Below are 27,755 nucleotides of genomic sequence, written 5' to 3'. Positions count from 1 at the left end.
AAATTGCAGCGCTAAAACTTTGGCCTGCAGGAAGATGAAGCAGTCTGACAATCTGTTGATTCCTGCCATCGAGAGGAGCGGCCCAACTGCTTCCACAGACGGTGCTGTCCTGCTCTGCCTCCACACTGAACTCATCAGTCTCTAGACGGACAATTCTGCCCCTGATCCAGCCAAAACACTAAGATTTCTTCTGATGAGTTGTATTTCTGGTAGTACATTACTGCCACAGGCAGAGCCAGTGACTTGTGTGGTCGGCAGCTTTGCTGACTCCAGTATCTTTAAGGCTTTTCTCCATCCCACCCTGGCTGAGTGCTGAAGTAGTTGCCATTTGCAGGCCTTACCCAGCACACACACAGTCGTAATGAGGTTGTTGCACACACCAAACTCTGGGGTGTCACATAAACCAGCCTTCAAGGCACTGGCTGAGCCACTGCCATCTCCTCTGCTATCTCCTCTGCTGTGGGGCCACAGAGACCAAAGCAAACAGCTCAGCAGCTCCCTTCTACTGATTCCATCAGGTAAATCAATTCTATGAAACGCAGAACAAGAAACTAGAAAATTAAACGTGGATGTTACTGAAGAAAACCACTAAAAAGGCATTAAAGATAAAAAGGAGTGAAAAGCATTTCCCGGGTAGGGAGGGCCGGGGTACCACCTCCAGCCTTGGTATATTGACCTCGTTTTCTGCAAGGTGTTTTTTAACAGAAAGGAACCCACTCGCCCATGGGCTGTCCCACCCAGCACCACTGTGCTCCCCCTGTGAGCCCCACAACCCCCAGCTCCCTCCCTCTCTCCCAGGCAAACCTCAATTTATGCTAAAGGCCAGCTGTGTCTGCTCACAGGACTCACTGCAGCTTTTCAGGGAAATCCATTTGGCCTCAAAGTGATCACAACACCATCGTCAGGTAAAAGAAAAACCGAACACGTGTCACGTAACCAAGTATTGCCAACTTCAACTTTAATAATGGAACCATCACTTTTTTTTGCCATTTCAGTAATAACTTTAAGGGGAATAAAAACTTCCCTACAAAAATAAAACTGAGCTTGTTAAAATTATAAATAGTTCAAATGTTTGTATTTAAAGACATACATTTTAATGTTTCCCTGCATTCCCCCTCCCTCATCATTTAGTCATTCTGGTACCATCATATAATGACAAGAAAACAGTTTTGCAACAAAAGCTTTGACAGTTCAATTTGATGCTAAAATTAAAAAAAAGATAAAACTGACCAAGACCATTTCTTTTAAATTAAAGCTGCTGTAACTGCCAGTGTGTAGAACAAAAAAGAGGAAAATCAACTCCACACATGACATCTTACAGTAATTAACTGTGAACTAAGACAAAATTAAAATAAAAGTTTATTTTGGTCCCCCACCCCCTTCCCCTTCACCCCAAATCAAGACTCATAGTGCATACAACACTGATTGAGGTTTTTGGCTAAAGTAAATGCAGATGTGCCTACTTAAAAAGACTGATAGTTTAGTTCAAGTAAAACCAAAATTCACATATTTTTATACTCAACTTTAAAACTCAAACAGTGTTTAAATCTGAGCAACAAATGGTTCAATATTGACAGCGATTATGCAATGATTACATAGCTATGGGCAGAAACATAAATTAAGATGTTAACAGAATACCCACCAACATGCTGCTGCATTCCTAGAAAAACAAATTGTAACAAAACACAAAAGCATTCCCTGAACCATTATAAAGTGTCTCACTTGAAGATGTTACTAACTCACACATGCACTACAATGTTACATGTGAAATTAAAAAAACAAACAAGATATGCCTTAGATATATTTTATAGTTAGTCCTACTCTTAATTTCTCTTAACTCTTTAAAACATTATGATTGTCTCATAAGCTTGCAAATTCTTTTTACCTAAAAAACCTGTGAAGAGTTTTTAAAAGAATCTTATTAGGGAAAGGAAACAAAGGCACAATTACGTAAAATTAAGGGGAAGAACAGAAGCATCTTGGAGTTTCACACAGTATCCATTAGATGTCACCAAAGTTTTAACAATTCCTTGGGAATTTAAATGAACACATTAAGAACAGAGGGGGAAAAAAACCCACCACAACTTCTGCTGCTCTTCAATCCTTAGCACTCCTCCACTCCCCCACCCCCCAGGACATAACTCATTTCCTCTCTGGCATGATAATGACTACAGTATCAGTCACTCAAATCTGCCTCATGCTTCCATGCTTCTATTGCACACCCACTTCTTTGGTTTCTTTTTAACATGCTTTTTTTTTTTAAAAGATAAATAACTCTGAAAGAACAACAACTATATTTACACTAAAGTAAAAAGTTTTCTTGCTACATTTTTCCTACTTTTAAATCAAGTAAATCAGCAGTCTGCAGAATTTGGTAATCAGTTTTTCAATTAAGAGTTTAAAAACCATAAGAAAAAAACCTTTTGAATTATTAAAAGCAAGAATTACTAAACTCAGTCACCAACACAGACAATAAATGTTAATGTTCTGCTGGGCTGGAAATGTGAATAAGAAATTCTACTTCCTTCACTGGACTGAGCCTTTAACAAAGAAAGAAGCAGAGGAAGCTATTTCTGTCTTTCAGATATGGTAATTCAAGATTATCCAGCCTAAAAATGGATCACTGAGCCAGAGGAAAGACCTGACTTCCAATAAAGACCAAATGCATCTGTAGTTGTAGCTTATGTCTGCATCCTCGCTAGACAGGTATTTCTCACAGAGTTATCTGAGACATGGACCACTTTTCAGAATTCAAGTAAGCAGCTTTTCAGGTTTGCCACACTTTTCAAACCCTGACTATGCCTTTATGCAATCAGCTTCTCCAAAAGGGACCTGTATGTGCAGCTCCATTTCCATTCTTACTTAGCTTTTGCTTCTTGTTCCTTCCCACTATTTCTGTTCTCTTTATTTCTTTTCCAGTGTGGATTTACACAGTTAAAAACCATAAAACTTATTCACAATATTATAACATACTAAAACATTAACCTTGTAAAATTAGTATTTCAAATTTCCTCTGTGTAAATACTATTTTCATTTAAAACCTCTGCCATCTATCAGAGTTCTTCTCTCCCAACTCTTACCTTCTTTTCAACTTTCCCTTTACCTTCTTCACAAAGACCACTTAAAAGCTTTCCATAAATTTCACAGTACAAACCACAAGATCTCATAAGCTTTCCACCTATAACAGTTCTCTCAGTTCTCTCACAAATTATACAGTAACTATTCAAAAACAGAAAGGTAGTGCAAATCAATTTCATCTCTAAGATAGTGCTCCAACTAATTCTCATCCAAATGGCTTTAATAATATTTTTTAACCCATCAATTTGCACATCCTTACTTGTAAAGACACCATTGAGCAAAGAAGAAAAAAAAAGTATTATTTCATAGCATCCTAGGAAATTGCTTACAGTTTCACAGCTTGCTCCAAGATAACTTGGGAAACTCTCTAGGCACACAGAGGGTTGCAAACTGATGTACAAACATGCAGAATCCCTTACTTGTGGGTGCAAGATGCTAAGTGACCTGGCTTATGGAACTAGAGTCTACCCTGGCATCACAAAACAGTCTTCTGAATAAAGAAAACTACTCTCTGCTGCTCTCTGTACGTGGGTTTGGCATGCTCTATGGACATTTGGTAGCGCGCATTTTCCTGAGTGTCCTTTGGCCCTCTTTTAACCAGGTTTCAGCACCCCACGAAGGGCTTCTTCAAGTTTGCCCCTGTAAGCTGCGTAGCGGTTCTTCAAGGTCTGCAGTTGGTCGTTTTCCTCTTTGTCCAGTATGCGCAAGAAGTTTTGCAGTTCAGGAATACTAAAAGCTTCCCACTGGAACAACAAAGAGAGCAAAGAATGGATGAGATGAACAGGAAATTTGTAACTCTTTTATATATACATTATTTCCAAACAAAACCTCAGGCACTGTAGACAATTTCCAACTGAAACAGTATCAGACACCTTCCTTGCAAATCTTAGGGCATACAAAGATATTTTACTCTTTTAAATTGTTTTTTTCTTCTGCAAGTAACAACAGGTCAATCTAACCACAAATGAAATGTTTACAAAAGGCACAAAGGAAATTAGCAGGGGAAAAGAGTCTGCTTCCAAAAAATGAACTGTCTGGTCAGCAAAGCTCAAACAGAAGCCCACCGATCCATGAAGTTACACAAACACTGACTCAGGAGGGTGTAACATACCATGACTTCTCCAGTTTCATGCTCACGTAGAACAAAACTGAGCATTTCTGTTTTGGGGCCTGCCACCAAGCGCAGGTAGAGGGGATGTTCTCTGTCTGACAGCTTGCATGTATAAACTGCAGGAGAAAGAAACCACAGTAATTATCATCTTTACCAACAATGTTTCAAACACTTGGAATGACTAACACCAGCTAATGCTAAAAAAATTCAGAAAGATTCATGTGTAGCCAAAATTTACATACTTTTTATCTATCAGTCTACATACAGGTTTTGAGCAGTGAGTCGTAGGGAGGTGCTGAGCAGGTGACTGATGGTGACAGTGCAACACTGCATTTGCACAGGATGAAATGGCCTCCAGCCAACATACAGTACATGCAGGGCCAGGGGGGAAAAATAACCCACAAGAAAATATATAACACACTGTTGCTCTATCTAAGCATTTATGACGTCAGAGCTGTGTATCACTGTTCTGATACCTTCTCCACTTAAAATCTCACACACGACGTCTAAAAGACAACTCTGCCTGCCTGCCAGCCAGAAACATCTGAATGACTGAAACTGCTCTCATTGTCCATGGCAGGAAGGCAGATTTTAAGTGCAAGAAGACAACACTGGCAAAATGCACCTTACCCTAAAAAAACCCTCTTCCATCTTCTGGTATTTCCATCACAACTTACAACAAACTCCTAACAGCAGCCAGAGCCCAGGGACAGCCACGTGCACTAACACACGAGAGCACAACACATGTGCCAATGGCCGTCACCTCAAGAGCGGTCTGCCAGTGCCAGTACCTCATGCATCACAGACACCATGGCTTATCTTTTTAAAAACCTGTCCAGTAACTTAATCTCACAACTCTGCAGTGTATCAGGCCAGCTGAAATTTAGGGCCTGATAAGGGCACAAAATTAAATAAAATGGACTGCAAAGCACATCTGTTTAGTGTTTTAGCAGGTGACTTTGTCTTGGATGAATTATCCTCAAATACCCCCAGTCTTTTATTGTCTCACCATGCTACTTTACATAAGGAAAAAAAGAGAAGGTAGGAAGATTGTCACTCCCTTTTATCTGAGTTCTTCCACCTGGCTTATTTCAAGTATTACTACAGCACAACTCCCTCCCCAAACCCTTCCACTACCAAAATGCCACAAGCTCATCTTATACCTTGATCTTCCTTGTGACAGCGTTTATAAAGTGCAAACTTGGCAGGGTTGTCAGCCACAAAGAACTTCTTGAGCAAGGCCTCGATGACCTCCCGCACGGTGTTGGTGCTGCTGATGTGCAGGGTGTTCACGCAGCCGTCGGGCAGGTAAAAAGCCGTTTCCTGATTGCTGGGAGCACTCCTCCCCTGACTCTGGGAGGACTGCACAGTGATGGGTCGGCATAGTTCCATCTGCACTTTGATGAAGCCAGTGTAAATCCCATTTGCATTCTGCAATGAAGGAAAGGCCCGAACTGTTAAAATCATCAGCAATGACCAGCTGTGACACAGCAGTGGAGCAGGCACATGAAAATGCTCACAGTGAACACTATTTAAATACCACTGCAATACATGACATCTCACAGGAAAGGTATAGTTTTGGTAAATGAGACAGTTATTCTTTCTGGTATATCTTCTGAATATTAATTTTTCTTATTAATAACTACTGTGTATTAATTTTTTCTTTATAATAATTGTTCAATTCTAAGTATATTAGGACCTCATCAAGCAAAAGGTAACATACCAGAGATATGTTTTCACTTTAGGAGAGAGCTATGAAGTGAAAAAGACAAGTAGCCCCCATCTTTAGCAACAGATTTAATGCAGAAATACAGAAATTATCTCACGCATTTTAGCTGTCTTTGTCAACTTAGTCAAATCATGTTGAAAAAAACCCAACCAAACAACCAAAAAAACCCCCCAAAAAATCCAAACCCAAAACAACAACAACAAAACAAAAACCACCACCCCAGGCAAAACCTCAAAACAAAAGCCAATCCAATTAACAATTGAAATTGTTTATTTCAGTTGCTTCTGAAAGACAAAACAGCAAGCCAATCAAACCTTACTGAGCTAGAAAACCTTTGACAGTCTGGTTTTAGGCATAATAAGTCCTGCTCCACATGCAAACACATAGAGATCTTTTTAGTACATAATCATACTTACGTGGTTAGGATATAATGAAATTTCAAAATTTCCATATACACCCACAGGAGTATGTCATGTATTAGAAAATCTGGACAGCATAGCAACTGAATAACACCGTGCTAAGCAGACAGATGTGAATTTTGTTAGTATGGTCTTGCGTAGACTGAACTGAGTACGAGACCTGGTTCACAATCCTTGGAAATGAGAAGTCTTACGTATTTCAGTTTGTATTGTCTATGTTTTTGGGGAGAAGACAGTCTCTTCATGCTGAAAACCTGTAAGACTACTCTGAAAGTTACGTCTCCTATAACAAATTTGCGTGTTTTAACTTTTATCATTGCTTGAGCATCCTTATCAAAGAAATCTGACAAAATTTTATCTGCAGGAACAAGAAAAATATACCTTCAATTTTTTCCATCTGAGTGTTTTCAGAATCTGTCAGAAAATTTTGATAAATGTACACTTTAGTGTCAGCTGACAGTTTACCTTAAACACATTTCAAATTACATCAGTTTGTCTTTACAACATTTTGTTTTGATCCATGTAAAAGAGTTACAGGGATAGAAAGCATTTCAGACATGAGATTAAATTTGCCAATCTAAGGAAAATTATCTTAGAAAATCATTAAAACAGAGATAGTATCACATATAAGATGCTGAAAATAAAGCAATTCACAATGCACTACAAACTTACAGCCCAACTGCTCACATTAAAAATTATAGGAATTCTAGACAAAACTTACCAAGGTCATCTTTAATTTATCAGTGACAGATGAATTATAGCTTTGTATCTTCTCTTTAACTTCTTCTTTACTGAGATAAACATGAGGCTCTCTCTCCTTCTGAACATCCTTCAAAAACAAGAGAGCAGTTTTAAAACACAAAATAAAATCAATTCTTTTATGATTCTGGATACAAATATTCTTAGTCCAAATGGCAATTGTTCCACAGAGGCTCAACATAACAGCAATTTGCTGTGCAGCTACAGAAAGGATTAACACATTAAGCAAATCAAACAGAACACTTGGGCTAAAGGGAGATGGTTTAATCAACACACCCAAAGACACCTGTGCCCTCTGGCTGCCAACTGTTTTCCTCCAAATATTTTGCATCAGTATGCAAAACAGCTCAGCTCATTTTATGGCTTGATTTCCTCATGTCAATGCCATGCCATCCTATTAAGAACACTTAAAACTTTCATTAATTATTACTTGGGACACAATTAGGTATTTCTGAACAACCGAGGAGTACATCTGAAAATAGCAGCACGTCCTAACAAGTAACCCCAACAATCCCAGCGTGTGCCAACAACACTACAGCATCCCTGCATTCCAATGTGACAGACGGGATGTTACATACAGGGTCACTGCCTACTACATAAACCATCAGAAGTAACTCTCCGGATACATAATGCTACACCAACTGCATGTTTTTTCCATGGGGAAGGCCCTATTAAGATTTTTCAACTGTTGCTTTTACGAGGTCGCTATGGATTTCATGTGGGGCAGTAAAAGACGACCCTGGAACTGGATTTTTTCCAAACATACATTTGTTCCCAATCTGTATTCCCGCAGCAAACCAGTGTTATAAATACACTCCAATTTCTACCACTGGCACAAATGCCATATATAGTATGAAAGAGTTTCAGCTCTCAGCTTTGATGATTTAAGCCTTCAATTAGGAAAGGAAGGAGCTCTGAAGAACCTCAGTGCTTTCAGAGAACACCTGAACACATTCACCCTACAGACAAACCAAGTCAGTTCTATCCGTCCTCACAAGCACATTCCAGTGTAGTGAATCCTGAGAAAGGACTTCCCTGACTTCAGTGGCCTGTCCTGTATCCTACTCTACTGGACACCACTCAGCACAACTCGGCACACATCTTTGCAGATACTTCAGTTTGCCAGACACAACCCCAAAGATGAGCACATCTGCTGTGGCACTCTAAGGTTCCACTTGCCAGAAAGAATGTGCTGAACTTTTTTCTGTCTCCTAATTTAAAATCAAACATTTTTAGCTCTTTTAGGCTTAGTTTTGCTTTTCCTATATGGCATTTCACTAAATGACATGCTGGGGCAGACTTTTTTTCCCACAGCTATAAAAAGAAAGGTGTGGTCTGAATAGAGAACTTGAAGCCAGAAACCTTGAATTCTGATCTGGGCTCAGATACCTATTTCCTGCATAACACTGAGAACATACCTTTATTTCAAGATCAGGAAACTGAGGCAAAAAAGGAACACCAGTGAAAGACAGCTCTGCCATTAGTTCCTTAGGCACAATTCTGAGATTGTGCAGTATTTTGCACAGTTGCCAGACCCCACCTACTATATTACAAATAACAAATTATTGGATGTTTTCAGAATTCAAGTCTCTATTCTCCCTAGAGAAACGAAGCCTTCTTGCCCTTCTGCTTGTCATTTTCCTCTCCCCCAAACTGCCCCAAAGAATAAAGACATAGCTTCATTTAAACTGCCCACTTCATCTCCCCAAAGGCTCTTTCAGCTTTATAGTGTTCTATATCTGGGGACAAACAAAACAGGCACAAAGGAAAAAAAGTGGATACTAAAGGGACAGGAAACAGTCTGCAGGCCTCTGACATATATATGACACATTTCAAGAACCCAAGCTTTAACTTGCAATGTTCCCTCTGTCAGTGTAAGCACAGACAAACTCCTTCACATGGATACCAGCCAAGACTCACCTCAGAGACAAGCACATTGTGCAATTCATACCTCTCCAATCTACTAACAATATTGATACTGAAATTCCAGCACTGGACACCTCAGCTTTAATGCTTATTATTAATTCATTTCTGATTGTTCAAGCAGGTACCTACCCTGTTGGAGCTGTCTGTCACCATGATTACTGAAGTCACCCACAACATCCACTATTATTAAGCAAAAACACTAACTAGGAAAGAGGAAAAAACCTCACCTTTCCTATGTTGAAACATCAACCTTTAAAAACAAACAATGAACAAGCAAACAACCACTCCACATTACCTTCTGTGCACCTCAAGGTTTAATTCCACAAAAACAACTTTTAAGAACTGTAGATGACAAGAAGAACCTATGGCCTTTAATAGAAATGGCACAGGGTAAAGTTCACAAGGCTGACAGCTAGGAAATGATCTATAGGCATTATTAAGTGAAAAAAAAAGAACAAGGAAAAAAAACCTTGGTGAATTAGTAAGTATGAACAGACAGCGAGACACTTTCTCCTGTTTTCACACAGGAGAGTTTTCATACACACTTCTGTTCCCCCATAAATGACGGAAATTGAATCTGGTTAGAAAAGACAAGATCACTCTAATCCTGGGGACTGCCATGAAAGCAGCAGGCATGACAAGCACAATCCAAGCCCAGCACCCAAGCCAGCTGATTTCCCACAGACATGCCCTGGTGATGTCCTTGCAGTCAGCCTTCCCAGGTGCAGCTCTGCTACAGAGCTCTGGGCCACAAGGCATCACCGGAGCAGCTGTCATTCCCACAAATGAGTTAGACATGATTCCATACTTGAACATACCACAGGAATTTCTGCCTTCTTGCACTAGCACTAGAGGCTGGACAATTTTGGGAAAGCTTAGTTAAGCCCACAAAAAACACATCTGTGTGTTTACGCAAAAGCGGGGATTACCTCCTTCTGTAGTGAGCCTTCTGCCAATACATGGACCTCTAACTCATTTTCTAAACCACCACAGCCTGTGCCTCAATGAATTTCAACAGCATGTAGTTCATAGTAAATTTCTGAACTGAATACAAAGAGGACTACTGGGATTAAAAGAAACAAATGGACCTAAAATCATTCAATAAAAATACTGTATACAATAGGCAGAAATGCTGTTTACTTCAGTCATCATTTTCACCCTACTCTTCCATCTTTCACCATCAAGACCACAGGCAGTGAAAACTGAAGATGTGTCCCAAGAGAAGAAATACCTTGATACCACTGGAAACCTAAGACCAGGATCTTCATGAATTAATCTGGTGATACCATCCTGCACCAAAAAAAAGCTCAGAACACTCCAACTACTCATTCATCAGGGTACAACTCCAACCAAGCAAACAAAACCTCCTCACTAGTTACACACTAGGACTTACAGAAAATCACACTGCTGTCACACAAACTCCAGAGACAGTATATCCCACATGACTGCTGCCAACAGAAAGCCAACAAAGGAACGACTCACTGGGTTTATTATGAACAAGAAAGCCTCAGCCCACCATGATTCACAGGATCAGCTGCTCTCACGGAATGTCATTAAGCAGAACACACAGATTTGAGGCACCTGTGTCTTTTAATTTTCCTAATTATACTTAGCCAACATGCAAAGAGAAGCTAACAAGATGTCATATAGGGGTTTTTTTCCTGTTTTTTTTTCCTCAACCTTCCTGAGGCTGAATTGCTCTTAGTATACACTGGCACCTATATTTTGCCATAAAGCTTTGCTAGCCAGGTTAGAAGTTAAAATCAGCAAGTCTTCTTTGACCAGCATACTTAGGTGTGTTGAGGAAGACTTGACAAACTAATTTCCCACAGGAAATAGCAGGTCCTTTGTAACAGGACCCCAAAAGAAAAGCTGCCCCCTGCTAACTCTGCTTCTGTCTAGCAGATCAAATTTCACTCTGCTATCTCAGCAGGTATATTTATTACCTGTGAAGACCTTGAGTCATCCAATACAACAGCAGTACTTCATTCACCTCTACCATGCTTTACAATGTGCTTCTGACATCTTGCTCTTGAAATGGCCACCAAGTGGTTGAAGCCAGAGAAAGCAATTGCTCCCAAGTCAGCTGTTTTAAACAAAGGAGCAAGAGCATTTTGAAGGCAAGACTGGGCACAGCTTCTCAAAGCCAGTGCACAGCTGAAGCACAAGGGGATTCATCTCCAGGCTGATTCAGATGCAGCTGATTCATCTCTGACTCCCTACAAGACGCCTAGCACACACCTCACAAAAGCTGTAAGTGGGGAATTGGGCAACTGCCTTTCTTCAAAAGTCAGGCCTGGTGATGAGTTTCCTAACCACAGATCCTTGCCCATGTCACAGCAGCGGAGTGAAATATGAGCACAACCAGCAGAGCAATTCACTGTCTTCTTCCATCAGCCAAGACCTAGATGTTGCCAGATTTAACAATATCACTTTCTGGGTGCTGGTGTCCAAAAAATGAACTTTCACTTTAAAACAATGCACAAACATTTCCACGCCTTTTTTGTAAGAATTAAATAAAATATATAGAATAGAACCTGAGATATGTTCCATCACTTAGCCAATAGATATTCTCACTAATGTCTGCCACATCAACACCACTTTCTCCTCCCAGCCCAATTAAGTGCTTTCCTCATCAGAGCTCCTGGACTCCTTCCATTCCCTAATGCTACTGTGATCTGCTACTTCCTCAGACCAGCACAGAAGGGAAAAACAAAAACTAATCTCAAGGAGACAGTTGAATACATCAGAACTCATGCAGATGATATATTTGGGTGTAAACCACTAATTTTCTAGTCTGAACTATTAATTTTTAAGACAATCATTCTGTCCTTCAGAACACTTACAGTGCACACCACTGGCAGCCATTTGTATTAAAGCCATTTCTCAGGTCAACCAAATCAGCATTTCATTCTCAAACAAAATTCCTAAGCAACAGCTGCCAGCAAGAGGGAAATGATGCAAATGCTTTCGTTTTCCCAAGGGGAATAGCTGGTCTTTCATTAGAGCTCATGATGCAATGCCTCTTCACAGTTGAGCTTCCTCACAAGAAAAAGAGCAGAAAATATTTTTTCTTTATCGCCTGCATCCCCCTCCCACCGTGCTCATTTCATTCATTGCAGCACAGATGTTTAGAGAAGCAGCACTCTCTTTGTAACATTTATGCTGAGTGCAAAGCCCTGGCTGAGACTAGCTCAGCATGAATCCTCAAGAAACACAACTAAAACTGCACAAATTACAATTAAAGTGAACTGCAAATCAAGTTGTGGTCCCGAAAAAGAAGAATCACATCACATCAGGGGCTTTATGGAAGTCTAAGTCTCACAGTTGCTGCCAAACCCTAGTCCTGCATGCAGTAAGAAAGCCCTAATAAACTCAACAGCTACAGGCTGCTATGGGATGAGGCTGAGAAAAAGTTTCACAAAGAAAACTCCAAAGCCATGAAGCCTGCATCCTCAGGATCCCTGCCTTGAGTCAAATGCCTAGCTTACCCAAACTGCTACTGCAGCCTTCTACATGGAGAGATACAAGAAGGTGTCTCTCTTCCATCCAATCTACTATTTTCACAAAATTTCAAGAAATTGGCATCTCTTGAGGAATGAGGAACCAAGCTCCTCTTAATATTTCAGCTTGAAAGATAGAGGAAAATATAATGGACAAAAGGTTAAACTTATGCCAGGAACATATGTAAAGCATTTTTATGAGAAATGAAAACGAGACCTGTGGGAACTCAAGCAATCTTCTAAGACACATCAGTCCCTATCTCAGCTCTCATGTTTCACATTATCCCATACATACAGTGACCATGATTCAGTCAGATGAAGATGTCATGATCTTGCTGTATATTGTGGCCAGAAATAATTTTTGAAATAAAACACTGAAAGTTTGAAAGTGAGAAATCCAGCCTAATCTATATTAAAAAAAAAAAAGTAAGTCTTGTTTAGTCATAAAAATTACAGCTAGTGCATCCTACTTACATCACATTTGCATTAAAGAAAGGATTTAACTAACAGTGCTATCATACAACCCAAAAAGCCCAACAGAGCATACAGGAAACAAAATAAAGGGAATTGTAATCTCAGTTGTTACTCCTTCTACAAGCAAGAACACTCTTTCCTACAGCCTGCCAGCACTCCTACAGGGAAGAAAGAAACGGAAACCTTGCAATTAAACTATTTTGGAATAAGCATCTTACTTCTCCCTCATCCTAACTACCCTGTGAGCAGAGCAGTTTTCCCAGTGACAGCAATTCCTCCATCTATCCTGGGGCAAGCCTGAATTCCAGATATATGCTCCTCCTTCATCTGAAACCCAGATACCCACCAAGCAGAGACACTGGTCAAAGCCTGTCAGAGACACCAGTAGCCAAAAAGGCATGAAGAAGACCAGCTGTGGGCAGGGTGGCCAAAAAGAAACATTAACATCCAAGTATCTCCAAGCATTGACCTTACCACATAGCTGAATTTTCAAATGTTTGCATCCTCCTGAACAAGGTGAGGTTGTTCACCTTGTCAGGGAAAGAGGAATTTTTCTGACAGGATGGATGTAGGCAGAATAATCTCTGTATCTTCCTGTAACACCTTTTGCTTCCTGCAGTCAGGGAGATCCAATTCTCACAGTGGCACAGAGGGCAAGGAAACAGTCTCATTTTTAGGGGAAGATTTTGTTTTTCTAAGCAGGTTTGGCTGACCTGAGTCTTGAACAATTATCCTGACAGTCAGAGTTCAAGAACAGCCCACAACATGTCCTCCTGACAGAGCAGGAGAAGTAGCACCCTCCCAGGTCAGGTGTACAGGGCATGCAGCCTGATATTCTGCCTTCCACAGCAGCAAAAACAAAGGCTATTTTGAGCAAGCATGTGAGCCTTTTCTGCAGCCTCTCTGCTGGCATCCACAAGTGTGGAAGCAGGAATTCAGAGGGCACCTCCCTTCCGAGTCTGTTCAGTGTCCATTTATGGGCCTGGTGCCTATGCATGCACACAAACCCTTTCTCAACCTGCCAACACTGCCTGTCTCTACACCTCCTGTGGCAGCAAGTTCCACAAATTCATGACTGCAGTGTGAAGGGGGACTGCCATCTGCTTTAAGCTGATCTTCTATTAAGACAGAAGATCACTTCTGTTAAAAACACTTACTGCCCTTTAATCCTAATATGGCAGGACCTGGTAAACCCAAGTTTCACGTTCAGCTTATCACCTTTGGGATTTGTAAACCACAATCACACATACCTTTTTTTTTTTTTTCTTCTCCAAAGTGAGGAGCCTTGAACTCCTTAGTCCTTCCTAAGGTAGTTGCTCCATCCTCTCAATCATTTTACAGCAGGACTACTAACCACAGAAATGGGATGTGGGGACCAGACCTGCATCAGAACTCATGACATAAGTGCACCAAAGCTTAGATGCTCTTTGTTTATAAATCTGTATGCTACAGGTCTATGAAAAATCTTTACTTTTATCCATAATGCAATGTAGTCTCCCTTCCACTGTGATTAAAGAAATCCCCACGCAACACCACTGTTTATAATTTTATCATAATTTTACAAGATACAGGCATTACAGTTAATAAATACTTCTTACTTTCTCACTAGTTTCAGTTTTTACCAAGTATCACCATGTGGTTTGGCATGTTAATGAAAGCAACGAATGACAAAGTAAAACATTAGGGCTCCGTCTGTCCCCTCTGATGTAAACACTCAAATGTTTATATGGTGAATATTTATTTTTTAGAACCAGAGAAACAAAACAAAAGTAACTTCCCTTTATTCCTTTTAACAAATTATTTTCCTTCCAACAGAGGCAATGTAAACACAGTTCATATTCAGGCATTGTGAAAGGAAGGCTAGAAAACTGAATATATTTGTTGGTGACAACAACACTGCTGCTTAAGTTTCATTTAAGTTCATCATGACCTCACCTCTGAAAACCCCTAGTTACAAACCCTGTCGTACCCTACATGGTTGTACTTTAACTACTGGCATGCAACCCAGTTTCTAAAAAGCAGTCATCTGTTTAAAGTGGAAACCAACTGTACAAATAATAGCAACTCAGGCTTAGCATTAGATTTTGTCCCTGAAGACACAACAGATTTTACACAGATTTGTACATTTTTCCCTCTCCATACTATGACATATTTTTAAAGAAATATATTACATGATTTAAATAACATTTAACAGCTGTTTCAGTTTTACAAATCTCAGTAAAACTAGATGTAAGAAATACCACAGACAGCAAATAATTTCCTTCAAGTCTCCTCCTCAGAAAGTATGAGTTTTAACTGCTGGCTGTTTAAGCACATAAGGTGTTTAATGAACTAAAATGGATTACCAGCCTCTGTGACCTGTACAACAAAATCAAGCTTTTAAAAGACCATTAGGAAACAAGCTTATAGAGGATATTGTATTGAAAACTACTTAGTGTATCTTGAAGGTTAAGTATGGTCTGAAGTTCAGGGTACTAATACAAGCAGAGATCAAACAACTAAGTAACATTAGGGCTCTGGGTTATTATACCACAGTATTTGCATGCAACCCTACAATGCAAGAAGCCAACATGTTCCATCCAACAGAAGGTAGGAAGAGGTTGTCACAACGACAACCTCCCAGGACTTCAAACGCAACTATCTACATTTTACTTTAAAACTGACATTGGAAACCAAGCAGCCATTCCTGGGCGAGTGAGCCCCATGCCAGGCCAAGGCACAGTCTTCTCTCCCTGTCCTTACTGCCAGCACTTTCCAAACTGAAGCAAGCTCAGTTGTGAGCCATGTCTCAGCACAAGCTGGGTAATGTGCCAGCTTCTGCAAAGTGTGTCAAACACCATTTTATCTTTAGAGCAACATTCCCTTCCTGGGTTTGGTTGGGTAGTTCTAAGATTGTGTCACCAAATTACTTTTAACACCTTCTGACAAAACCTGCCTGCACTGAGAAAAGAAAACAACTTCATAACTAGGCCAAGGCTTAGGGCTGGTGATAGACAGAAATGGTGAGCCTGCACATGATCACAACACCCCCACCAACCAAGTAATTTTTGTTTGGATTTGTTCCACTTAAAAGAAAAAAACACAAACCTCAAAAATGCACACTAGCAATTCTCATCTAGGAAACATCACACATTGGCTCTTTGGATATAGAGCAACCCTGACAGTTTTCTGTTATCACAAATGGTACCGTGAAGAATGTTCAGAAAGATGAAAGGTCTTCTTAAAGAAATGCCAGGGTCATGGGGAGGATGTAGTACTTTGAAGAACATATAGTTCCTCAAAAATTCAAAAAGTTACTGTTACTAATTGGCGCTAATCTTACATTTGAAACTTTTCTGAAGGGAAAATGCCCTCCTTTACCACACATGCATCTCAACCCCCCCCAAGAATTAAGGAAGTACAACTATCTATTTTTCAAACGAAGTCTACTTTTTCAAGGCCTCAAAAGCTCATAACAATAACCTTGGTGGGCTGGGAGAATGCTTACAAGTTTGAGCAATCACTGGTATCTTCAGTGGTATACACAACCTCTAAGCCAAAGTAACAGATGTATCTTCTTATGATGTTAAATACGATCGCAATAAAACCATCACATGCATTTACAGCCAACTTCTATAACTGCTGCTTCACATACAAAACAAACAGAGCTAAAAACCAACTCCATCCAAAATCTAATAAAGTCTACACTGACTGTAGCTCTACTTCAAACAAGTTAGGTTTTCATTAAATAAGTCCATAGGAAATATTTTTACACCAACACTACCTCTGTCACTGCAATTTGTGCAATTAAGTCTCTAAACAGCTTCCACGGAAACATTAAAAACCAGTCTCTTCAAAGAGACGTCGAAATTAGATACTTCACAGAGCAGACAAAAGGATGCAGCCCTGCAGCCTGGCCTGCACGAAAAACTTCCTCCTTCTTTCACACTACAGAAAATTTCCATCACCTGGCACATTTCATTAACAATTAAAACTTGAATGACTGTAGCCTTCTGTACAGCCCTTATATTACCACATTTTATTAAAAATCAGATAGTATCCAAAAGACATTTCTAAAGCAGCATACTATAATCATCAGCTTTACCTACTACTGCCTGAACTGGTCTGGCAAAAATTCAAGAAAGAAAAATGGATGGGGGCAAACTAGGCAACCACATACTACTGTAGAGTAAATTTACATTGACCTTAATGATAGGATTTTACCTCTATTTTGTATCCCCAGCCCTAAGAGGTCAAATGTTGGAAAATAAAAACCAGAACCCCTTAGGCAATTATCTCTAGGCTGAAGCAAACAGGAACTTTTCAGTTCTTTCTCCATCCTCATTCAATTTGACTGGCATTCCAGTTCAAACTTAGCAAGATTTCAGAGCTCAGATTTGATTGCTGTTCCAGTAGGATGGAAAGTAAAAGGCTTGAACCACCCTTGGACTCTTCGCTGCAACTCCTCAGTGTAAGCTATTCTTCTCATCCTGTGAGATGGATGACGGATGCAGCAGAGCATTCATGGCCTAGCTGAGAACAAACTGGTAAAGGCAGCTGGCTGCTGGACCTCAGCCATCCAGCCCCACCCCACCACCACTAAAGCCCATGACCTAGTGACCTCAAGATCACACTGGTAAGATGGTACTCAATCCTCAGACGACACTGTGAGGACACCAACCAATTGGGCCAGCAAGATTATGCCTTGAATAAACCCATCAGCACAGTAATGATAACCTGCTTCTGAAGGGTTTCAAGCTTTTGTTTTTCTACCACCTGGATTTTATCTTTCACACACATATTTAAAGGCTACCAAGGATTCAGTTGCAAGCAGAGTGACAAAAGGACAAGTTTCTTCAAAACTCCTACATTCTCTAAAAGGAAAGACAAAACATACTATTACCATTACAAAAACTGAAAACTGCCACCAACTTGAGTTTCAATCCTTTTTGCAAAAATACACTGGTTGCCTAGTTGCAGAATGAATTTGTTTTCCAGAATACACACACACCACATTAATTTCTTACAAATGAATTCAGGTGCCTCCAATGCTGATACAATTTAAAAGATGGCTGCTTTTATCCATATGCCTCCTTCTCTGCTAGATGCTACCACTGTCTGAGAAACCAGTGTCAGCTGTCACAGTCCTCATCCAGTAACAGAATCACTACCAGACTCCAGATGACTTGCACAAGTCCAGGAGGTTCCTTTCTTAAATAGTATGAATAAGTGGTTTTTTTCATTTTTACAGGTGAAAAAGAACAGAATAAACAAGCTGAAAAGGAAGAACTAGGAAAGGAAAGCCACGGTTTTATTTCTGTGGTTAAAAAAAAAGACCACAGATAATATAAACAAACATTAACCAAGTCTGTGGCATGAGAGAACTACAGTGCAATAAACACCTCATGGCACAAGTCCCAACTTACCCAAACACTGTGCTAGCCTGGTGCCATGTATCAGTAGACAGTTTACACCACTAACATCTCCAGAGCTTATGTGAGCATGCTGCTCCCTTCTCACCAACTCACAATTTCTGTATCTGGGCAGACCATTCTGTAGCAGTGAATCACTTCAGAATTACAGGACAGTTGTGACACTCAGACATTTCTTTTTTTAATAACATCAACAAAAAAGTAGGGTGATACCAGAGCTATTTAGATCGATACTGGCAAGACACGGTGGAGAGGGAACAGAGTAGGAGGCCACAACCAGTAGGTGTTCAAGGGAGGTGTGAACAGAAGACTTCAGAACATGGTTAATGAATATCCCAGAGGAAAAGCTGGATAAACAAACTCTCCATCTGAGAAAAGGTCAGGAGAACAGCAATTAGGCTGCACTGGAGAACAGGGCTTGCTTGCTTACAACCTGATGCTATGGCCCGACTCCAAACACAAGTTATTTTGCCATGCTGGAGAATGGCCACCAGGAAACCAGAGAAGGGGGAAAATGATTACATGCTTTGTTCTTAAACAGCAAATGCGGGAATGTGTTGATTTTACAACAGAAAGTTCAAAAAGTTGTTCTTTTTTCCATTCCAAACAGCTATTTCCCCGCTTTTATGGGCAGGATGTTACAGGCACAAGGAAGCGCTGTTGCTACTCCACCTTTCCTTAAGCCTGACTTCTCCTTCAGGAAATGTAATTATGAAGCTTATGAAGGTATGAGATCTGCTAGAGCTGATAGGCATTTCAGGTGGAAGCAAAAGAGTCTAGCAGAACTTTTCATTAAAAGAAAATCCTTGTTAGAGGTAATAAGGATAAATCAGTACCACCACACCCTCAGAGAAAACACTCAGAAGACAACACATTTGAGGATAGGTCACCTTATGGGCAAGCATCACATAGGCTGAAACCAGGACAATCAAAATTTCCTCAAATAAACAATAAATTCTGCAAAGCCAAATCACAACTGCCTTTTAATTAAAAAAAAGTATCTGAGATATTTTGTTAACATTTCCTGTACTTTAACAGAAAATACTAAGAACTCATGGGTTTAGCCAATAAAATGAAGCATGCAACCAGATATTAACACCATTTTAAAAGAAGGTCAAAATAAAAGCTTTTTTAAAAAATCACCCAAAGGAAACACAGTATTTGCCTTTGTCTTTAAACTTACAGTTGTTAAGTTACACCATTATCAGAAGTTCATAGATCACAGGAGCCATTCTTAGCTTAGAAATATACACATGCACACTTAAAACTGTACAGTAAAGGGGAGTCTTTTTGAGAGCTGGGAAAATTAAAAATATATCTGGAACTCTGACACAGACAAAAGCTTTAGCCTGTAATCAGACCAGTCAGTTCAGATCCACTCTTCCACTGAGCATACATAATACAGGTCCACTAACAAGACCTCCCTAACTGCCACATGTGAAGGGCCTCAGCTTTCACACCTCAATCAAAACACGTAATTAATTCAAGTATTGGTATTTCTTCTGTTCCAAACCTGTAGTACGGGCAATTTTGCCAGAACACTGAAATTCAGCCAAATTTCTACCATTATGTCCTTTGCATGATGTGATGGCAAAAACTTTTCAAATCCACAAACACTGTGGGTTCACATGAGTTATTCTATAATGCCTGGTTGCAAGGGGTAGGGAATGGGGAGAGGAGCACATGGATGTTCCCCCTAGGCAGCACCCTACAAGCACTACCATATTGTAACACAAATAGCAGAACTGGGAACTACAGACAACAGAACGAAGCAGAGGGTTTTTAAGAGGCATTAATTTAGCATCCAATCACTTCTGTCCCACATTATGAATGTTGAAAGTTACACTAGCATAGTAATAACTGTCACTTTTATACAAGAACTACAGGGCACCCCGGGTATAAAAAAGTTCTCTCAAAATGGCAGAGCATAATCAAGAGTCCTTGATTATCAGGACCATTCATCCAGAAATCCTAATGAAATCAGCAGGATTCTTCATTTATTCATTAGTAAAAATTAACAAAAATCAAAATAGTTGCTTACATAGGCTGACTAAGGTGACACCCACTGATGCCAACGTATGCACACATGCAGGAATGACAGCTTTTCAGAAAAAATGGCATGGCATCATTGAAGTGTAGAAACAGGAAGAACAGGGAACAAAGGAAGCTTACTACGTGCTTTTAACCAAATAGTTTTTATGATGCAAAGCGGGAAGAAGCCAGCTACAGCTTTTCAGCATTTCAGAAAAACCGCACAGGCCATCGGAACAAGCAAACTACAAAGGAGGTACGTGACCCTAAGAAAAGATAAAGCAGTGGGGTGTACAACTTGAGGTGCAACCACACCTTCCAGTTTTGCTTCAGTAAAGCTGCATTTTGTTTGCAATTTCTCAATCTCGTGTATCTAAGTCATTTACATCATGGAAAAATTAACAAGACTCTCAAACATCTTATAGGCTTAACCAGACTAGGAAATACCACATTTCTAGTGAGTCAGAAGTCGTCTAGTTGTATCCTGAGGAAAGAATGATCAAAACCAGCAACATCTTGATGTTACTGGTAACACAGAGAGAATGTTCTCCCCCTTTTGTACTCCTAAGCAGTTTTACGTGGCCACATAATTATATTAGAAATTAAGCACACCTGCTTCCAGACACCCTCCCACACGGATATACGGCAGTAACACAGCCCATGCACAGGATGGCCAAAAAGCCTGCTCTGGGTGCTTTCCAAAGCACCCTCTGCATCTGACAGACTCTGTACTGTGTTCTCCTCCTGCCACCAGAGTCCCAACTTCATGCTCCAAGACATAAAGGATGAAGCTAGGCAGGAAATAATCTACTTCTTCCAACAGAACTAACCCCAGTGTCCCTCCTCTCCTCCTTGGCACACCTCGGGAGACCACCAGGCACCACTATCTGTTTTTCCTGCCTACCAGAACACCTGTGCCCAGCCTGATTTCAAAATGCTTTGAAGAGAATTTATGTGCATGTAAACTGGCAGACGTAGTATCACCAGGGGTCACGCTCATGTTTTAGCTAGTTCAGGAGTTGTCAATGAAAGATGTAACAGAATACGTTTCACTGGAGAAGCAGATTCTTTTATAATTTAATAATAGATAATAGGTAGAGGACCAAGTGACTGCTATAGCTGGTGAGCGGAGAGAGGCTCCCTGCTGGTAGGCACAGGAATGCCAGCCCTTTGCAGTGACTTGCCCATTAACTGGGAGCATCAGACCTGCTCCTGTGTACTAGGACTGGTCATAACCACACTCCTACTCCCTCTGGGATCTCTTTGCAAACTACTACTGGTTAAGAGAATAATTTGCCAGCACAACTGTACGTTCCTGGGAATATTTTGCAAATCAGCTGTAAACAGTAGGCTTAGCAAATCTTTTCTAAACATTACACAGAGCAAGCAAACATTATCCCTGCACCCACAACCTCAGCACTCTTGTGTTTCAGTTTACCCTGAGTCCCATACATCTATTTAACGGGATGTTTTGAAATACAAAGTTGTCAGGAATGCTGGCACTAGAATACTGATTCTCACATTAATTTTTCAAACATTACAAGATCTTCCGGATCTGACTGCTCCAGCTCACAGAGCACTCCCACAGAAAGGGCTACCGCCACTCTCCGCAACAGCTGTTTGCAGAACATGATCTTAGTTTCTGTCCAAACCCTCACTGATGTTTGCTGTCTTGACTCAAGCTGTTTAAGTGACTGCATAGTTTAGAGGTAAAAAGGCACTGAACAAATGCAGCTGAACAAGATTAAAAACTGAGCATTAACATAAGAAAGAGCAGCCAAAGGAGTACAGCAATGCTTATTTAGATTTATAAATAACAGTATGCAACTCTCCCCATACCCAGCCCGACTTAGAAACTCCCAGTATCCAGCTTGCTTATTAGAAACCAGAGATTTCAAAATGCTGCCAAGGGACACCTGGCCCCTTTAAGAGGCCTATAATTTACTGTCTCTGCAGCTGGGTAATGGGGAAAGTCCGTATTTTTCACTCCAGCACTCAAACCAGGAACGAAGAGCCAGTTCAGATTTTGTCCTGAATACACATGTAGTTTTAAGATGAGGTTTAATCTGTGAGTTTTTAATTGGGTAACCTTTGAAAGTGAAGCACTGAGCAAGTGTACACTATAAACTTTACTATGAACTTGAACACAACCACTAAGTAATGGGTGTAAGTATATTACACTGAAAATAAAGCTAGGGAAAGGTATTAAAAATGCTTTCAGAAGATAAATACAGCAAACATCCAAGTGTCAAATTTGCAACAGTAATTTGCAAACAGATTCTTTTAAAAGAATATAAACCACTACCTCTGTGACACACAAGCATGTATTGACTGAAATCGCACAGGTGGCAGCAGCCATATTTTAGTTGATCACAACTGCAACTAATGTTAAAAAGGTCGAGCCAAGGTTCACAACATTACGTATCAAGAAGGCATTACCCCCCCCTCAAAACTCCAGCCAAACAGCTCCATTGCAGCAGAGGGAGAACTTGCAGGGAAACTGTGGGTTTGTCCATGACAGAAATTCCTCCGAGTGTCCCTGGAGCAGCTGCAACTGCAAAGGGAAAGCAGTGGAGTCCACAAGGATGACAGGGAACCAGTGGGGAAAACAGTAGGTCAGGACCATGTGCTGAAAGAGATATAATTAGCACTGTTTCAGAACTGTTGCTCAATTCAAAGGTCCACCTACTGTTTAAATAAATGCAGCCATCTTTTTGAGCAGCATTGTTAGACTTGTTCTCATCAACAACTCAAGAGAACTACAGAACAAACTAATTCATTTATGGATTAGTATATTATTCTCCACACTACACACAGCACTATTTTCCTCATACACCTGCAAACACAAGCCTTTTTTAGGTGTTCTGTGGCAATATTTTCATCAAGCAACTGTAACTGTGAGGCTGAGTCTGTAAGATCTCTTGCAGCAGAAACTGGAAGGAGCCCAGCAAATAAGGAAGGAACAACGGGAGGAACCTCTCAAGTGAATTTGGCTTGGCAGGAACAGGTTCTATCCCTGCCCTGAAAAGGAGTTTAAAGTACAAAAATATCCACAGATGATCGCTAATGGCAGGTTCTCTCCTTTTAGGGGAGCTGACTTGAGACCTGATAGTTACTAGGATTTGCTGAGTCATGAACATTCACATCTGCAAGCAAAGCAAGCACAAGCTGGACAAGCTCTCTGCAATGTGAGATACATGCAGAAGTTTAGTCACAGCTGTAGATCTAACCTGATCAGAAGCAGAGGACAATTCTTACTACACAGAGGAGGAAGCAAAGTGGGGAACAGGACAGGACACAAGACACTGATCTGATCAAAACTGCTGAACAGTTTAATTCCCATGCCAGGTGATGCAGTAAGACAGAGGAGCCAATTCCACCAGGTAAACACAAGTGCCATATGAGAAATCCTCACACATCCCAGATGCCTGCACAGGGCTGGCAGATAGGTCAAGAGGTTTAGCTGGACGCCTGCAACCTACCAAGTAGCAACAGAAGATTGGGCAGGATACACAACCAGCAGTACCCAAGACAACATAAGATACCTCTGGTTTAAGCAGTCCCGAGCCCCAACCCACAGGCTGACTTGGTGGTAAGCTGAATGGCTCTCAGCTGTGCTGCCAGCATAGTCAGTGAGACATCTGTACTCACACACCTGCATACAGGCATTCAGTCCAGAGCTGAATCCTACTCCAGTGACATCACAAGAGGCAGACTTCAAAAACATAGAAAGACAGAGTGATTTTTGCAAGTGGATCTGTGAAATTCCATGTCACAGCACTCTGGGGATGCTACAAGTTTATGTGGGTGCAAAAGCAACCAGATAACTCCCAGGAAAAAGCAACCCAGCCTGCAAATGGAAGAGCCAGAAGAGTGCTCTGTCAGGCCATTACTGTGCAATTGCCCCGTTTCTCTTACTCTTCCCCAGCACGAACCATTAGTTATTGCCAGGCACTGCTCTAAGACAGATCTTGCTTTTGACTTCATATGGATATCCACAGGTTTCTTAAGTTTCAGCTTCCATATGAAATGGGAGTATCATCAGCAATGCACAAGAGAAAAACAGCAGGTCCCAAAGTGAGGCGGGCCAGCCAAGATGACAGTCAGATGAGGCATGCACAGAGCCGGAGGTGAAGCAGCTAGGGATCACCCAATTCAACCACAACACAAAACACACTTTGACTGAAAGCCAGAAACATGAGCAGTGCTGTACTTGCAGAAGGGAAGAAGCTGTTAATATGTTATTATTGGAAGGCATTTTCACAAACATTTGTGAAACATCATAAGAAAAAAAAAAATCCCTGTTGGAATTATTAATTCCTCTTTTAAAGCAAGCTTTGAGTACCATGCAGGGAATTTATGGCCTTATGCCACACTCTACAATAAGGAGGGGGAAAGACTCATCAAGATTAGCAGCATATATTCTGTGTGCTGGATGAGGCAAAGAGTTTGTGGGAGGAATGCTGGCAAGTGACAATGTAATTCAAAGTTGTAGCTTAACCCAGAAAGACAAGGGGGAATAATAACACTGGCTTTTCCAAACTTAGCTATCAAGTATTTTTAAAAATAAACACAAAAACACTTTAATGTGGTAATTTATAACATAATTATTTTACTACCTAGAAAGCACAGTACAGAACTGGAGTACCACAGAGCTAGGATTCATTAGGTATCTATGAAGACTGTGACAAGACTTTACACTTAAGGACAGTGACATGTCTTCAGATGAAACAGTTACACTTAACTTTACAATATTAAGCCTTGGCATGCATATATACATACATACATATATATATATATATATATATGCACATACAGATATACACATACACACACACACTCATACCTCAACAAGAATTCTGCTAAACAACTATTTCTTTTTTTAAGACTTATGATAAACTCAAAGATGTGGAAGTTGAACCTGAATGGAAAAATAAGCTCATGAACATCTGAAATATTGCAAAAAGGAATCATGTTTTCTTGGTTACTTTCTTATTAAAATAGATGGCAGCACAGGTGACTCTTAAAAAGATTCTTTCCAAGAGCTCCTCTCTTGGGGGAAGAATTTATTCAGCTTTTTGTACAAATTGTCTTTGCAACATTTTCTTGCTTTAGATGTTTTACTTATCACTTACATTGCTGCTTCTGATTGAAACACAGTAATTGCTTCCTCCTCATTACTAATGCTCTCCTCTGCTCTACCTCAGAACCATGTTAGTGCATTGTCCACCCACCTGACAATGAGAGCTACCTCAAGTTTAGCAAGACCATAGCACTCTTCTCTCAATTGCTCAAGTCACAGCTTTCAAGCACAAGTCTTGAATCTGAAGTTGGTGTTTTAATATTAAAAACATCCTCAGCTTATTTCAGAGCTCCATTTGAAGCCCACAGAAAAAGCAGTAGTACAAGTTTTCTGCTACCGTGGAGAAAGTATGGTCAGCCCACCACACATACAGAACACACTGCATAGAGTAGCTGTTCCAGGGTCTCTACTGAGGGGGGAAAAAAAACCCAACAAACTGCTAAAGAAGCTTCCACTCTCTCAAAGAAAGCCTGGCATTCCAAACAGCAGGCCATGCTTTAGAAATACAGCTCTTGTTTCAACTCACAAGACAGGTATCAAATTGTTACAGATGGCTTTCATTTTGACAGGTTAAGAGTGACCTGCAAATCCTACACACTTAAGGCACAGGACAACTTAAGTCTATCTGGCTAGGGCAAAACAAAAAGCAAGACTCGCCCCCTCTGTTCCCAACCTTTAAGGACAGACACTCATATTTTGTACTATCTGCCTTTCAATTGCAGCAAGCATTAATAGCCTACTATAAAGGAAAAAAAAAATAAAAAAAACCCCCACAAACCACCACACCTAAAAAGAAGTCACCATTTTTGCCTGAATATAAGTAGACAAAGTAATAAGGAGAAATGGGAAGTAAACCCCATAATACATATGGACTAATCTAAGTAGGAATACCAAGTATAGAGTAACTAAAAGAAAAATCAGTTGAACTACCATCCATCCTGCTGCAAAGGATATTAAATGGAACGAAAATTTAAAAACAACCTTGAACACCACCACCACCACTTAAAAGGATAATAAAGAAAAGTTTGAGCAGATAGTGTATCTGGTCAAGAGTTCAAGACCACATCACGTTTCATGGGGTAATCAGATACAGTGTGGAAGCCAATGTAACAGGATGCCCTCCCTGAGCCAATGAAAAATTATCGGCTGGAAACAAATAGAACAGCTTCTGTGTTCCTGGCTACTGGGGGGACCGAACCCAGTGTGTCAGGCAACCCTTTAACAAATATGGTATACATTAAAAAATACAGAGACACTGTAAAACCCCACTTGCACACTTATTTACGTTTCCCTAACCTGAGTAATAGGCAGAGTGGCACCGATAGAGGCCACAGAGCTATGTCTGGCACCACAGAAAAAGGAAACTAAAGGTCCTACAGTGTTTCCCTTGCAGCCGCAAAACAAAAACCAAAGTCAACCTTCATTTGCTCATTTTCACACCATTTCCAAAAACTTACACTGATAAGGTATGGGAGGGGGGTGGGATAGGCATTTGAAAGTCATGTTTGACTAGAAGTCCACCTCAAAGAATCCCATCTGTTGCCATTGATAGCAGGGGTGTATTTTAAACCATACAATCCCCTGATGCAATGCTGCTCCTTACACTGGCTTCTCTTGCACAATTCAGAGAATTCTGTGCTGAGGAGCACCAACACACAGCTACAGCCTGGACAACTAGAAGATAAAGACAAGTATCTTCTGTTTTATCTAAAGTACCTATTTTATCAATGAAGTTTCTCTTAACACTTTGTAAATTCTGCTACTGCCCTGATGTTACAACTTTCCCTTGGGCTGAAGCATGCATGGAGACATAATGGAACATTAACTTTTTGTGAAGTAAAAACCAGGCTATGCATCAGGACAGGGCTGCTGCAAGCAGCTGCCAGCAGATCAGAAGGGAAATATATACTACCTAGGGTCAGGGTAAACTGAGAAACCACCCCAGTGAGGGCAGCTACAGAAAGAAAAGGATGAGGAAATTCCAAACACCCATCCACTCCCAGGGCAGGATGGGAGTGGAAGTCTCTTTGACAGCCTCCCTGCATGAAAGACGTCTCATGCCCTGTCTTGTTTTTACCAGCAGACCTCTGAAGGACAGCTCACAGCCACCCAGAGAGCAACTGGCTCAGTGCCCACCTGCTCTGAGCGCACCTGGGGAAGCCCAAGTGCGGGGGTGTCAACCTGTGATGTGGCTGCACTGACACAGGGGGTGCAGGCTCCTGCAAATTCAT

The 27,755-nt window shown here is 40.6% G+C and overlaps 1 protein-coding gene across 2 annotated transcripts in view; it reads right to left on the bottom strand.

The window, feature by feature from the left end:
- Positions 1 to 933: 933 nt before the first annotated feature.
- Positions 934 to 27,755, bottom strand: part of RASSF3 (Ras association domain family member 3) — a 94,671-nt gene continuing 67,849 nt past the window's right edge. For both annotated transcript variants that reach the window (XM_066183185.1, XM_066183186.1), the window contains 4 exons: positions 7,059 to 7,166; positions 5,353 to 5,620; positions 4,190 to 4,305; positions 934 to 3,821 (listed from right to left, as the gene is read on the bottom strand). In XM_066183185.1, the coding sequence (XP_066039282.1) occupies positions 3,672 to 3,821; positions 4,190 to 4,305; positions 5,353 to 5,620; positions 7,059 to 7,166 (642 nt within the window). In that variant the 3' untranslated portion in view covers positions 934 to 3,671. The remainder of the gene's footprint in view (positions 3,822 to 4,189; positions 4,306 to 5,352; positions 5,621 to 7,058; positions 7,167 to 27,755) is intronic.

Source organism: Chamaea fasciata, unplaced genomic scaffold (assembly GCF_029207755.1).
Source record: "Chamaea fasciata isolate MVZ Bird 193981 ecotype frontalis unplaced genomic scaffold, bChaFas1.0.hap1 SCAF_5, whole genome shotgun sequence".
In the NCBI taxonomy this organism is placed as follows: domain Eukaryota; kingdom Metazoa; phylum Chordata; class Aves; order Passeriformes; family Sylviidae; genus Chamaea; species Chamaea fasciata.
The sequence above is the reverse complement of the archived record's forward strand: the minus strand, read 5'-3'. Positions and strand labels throughout refer to the sequence as shown.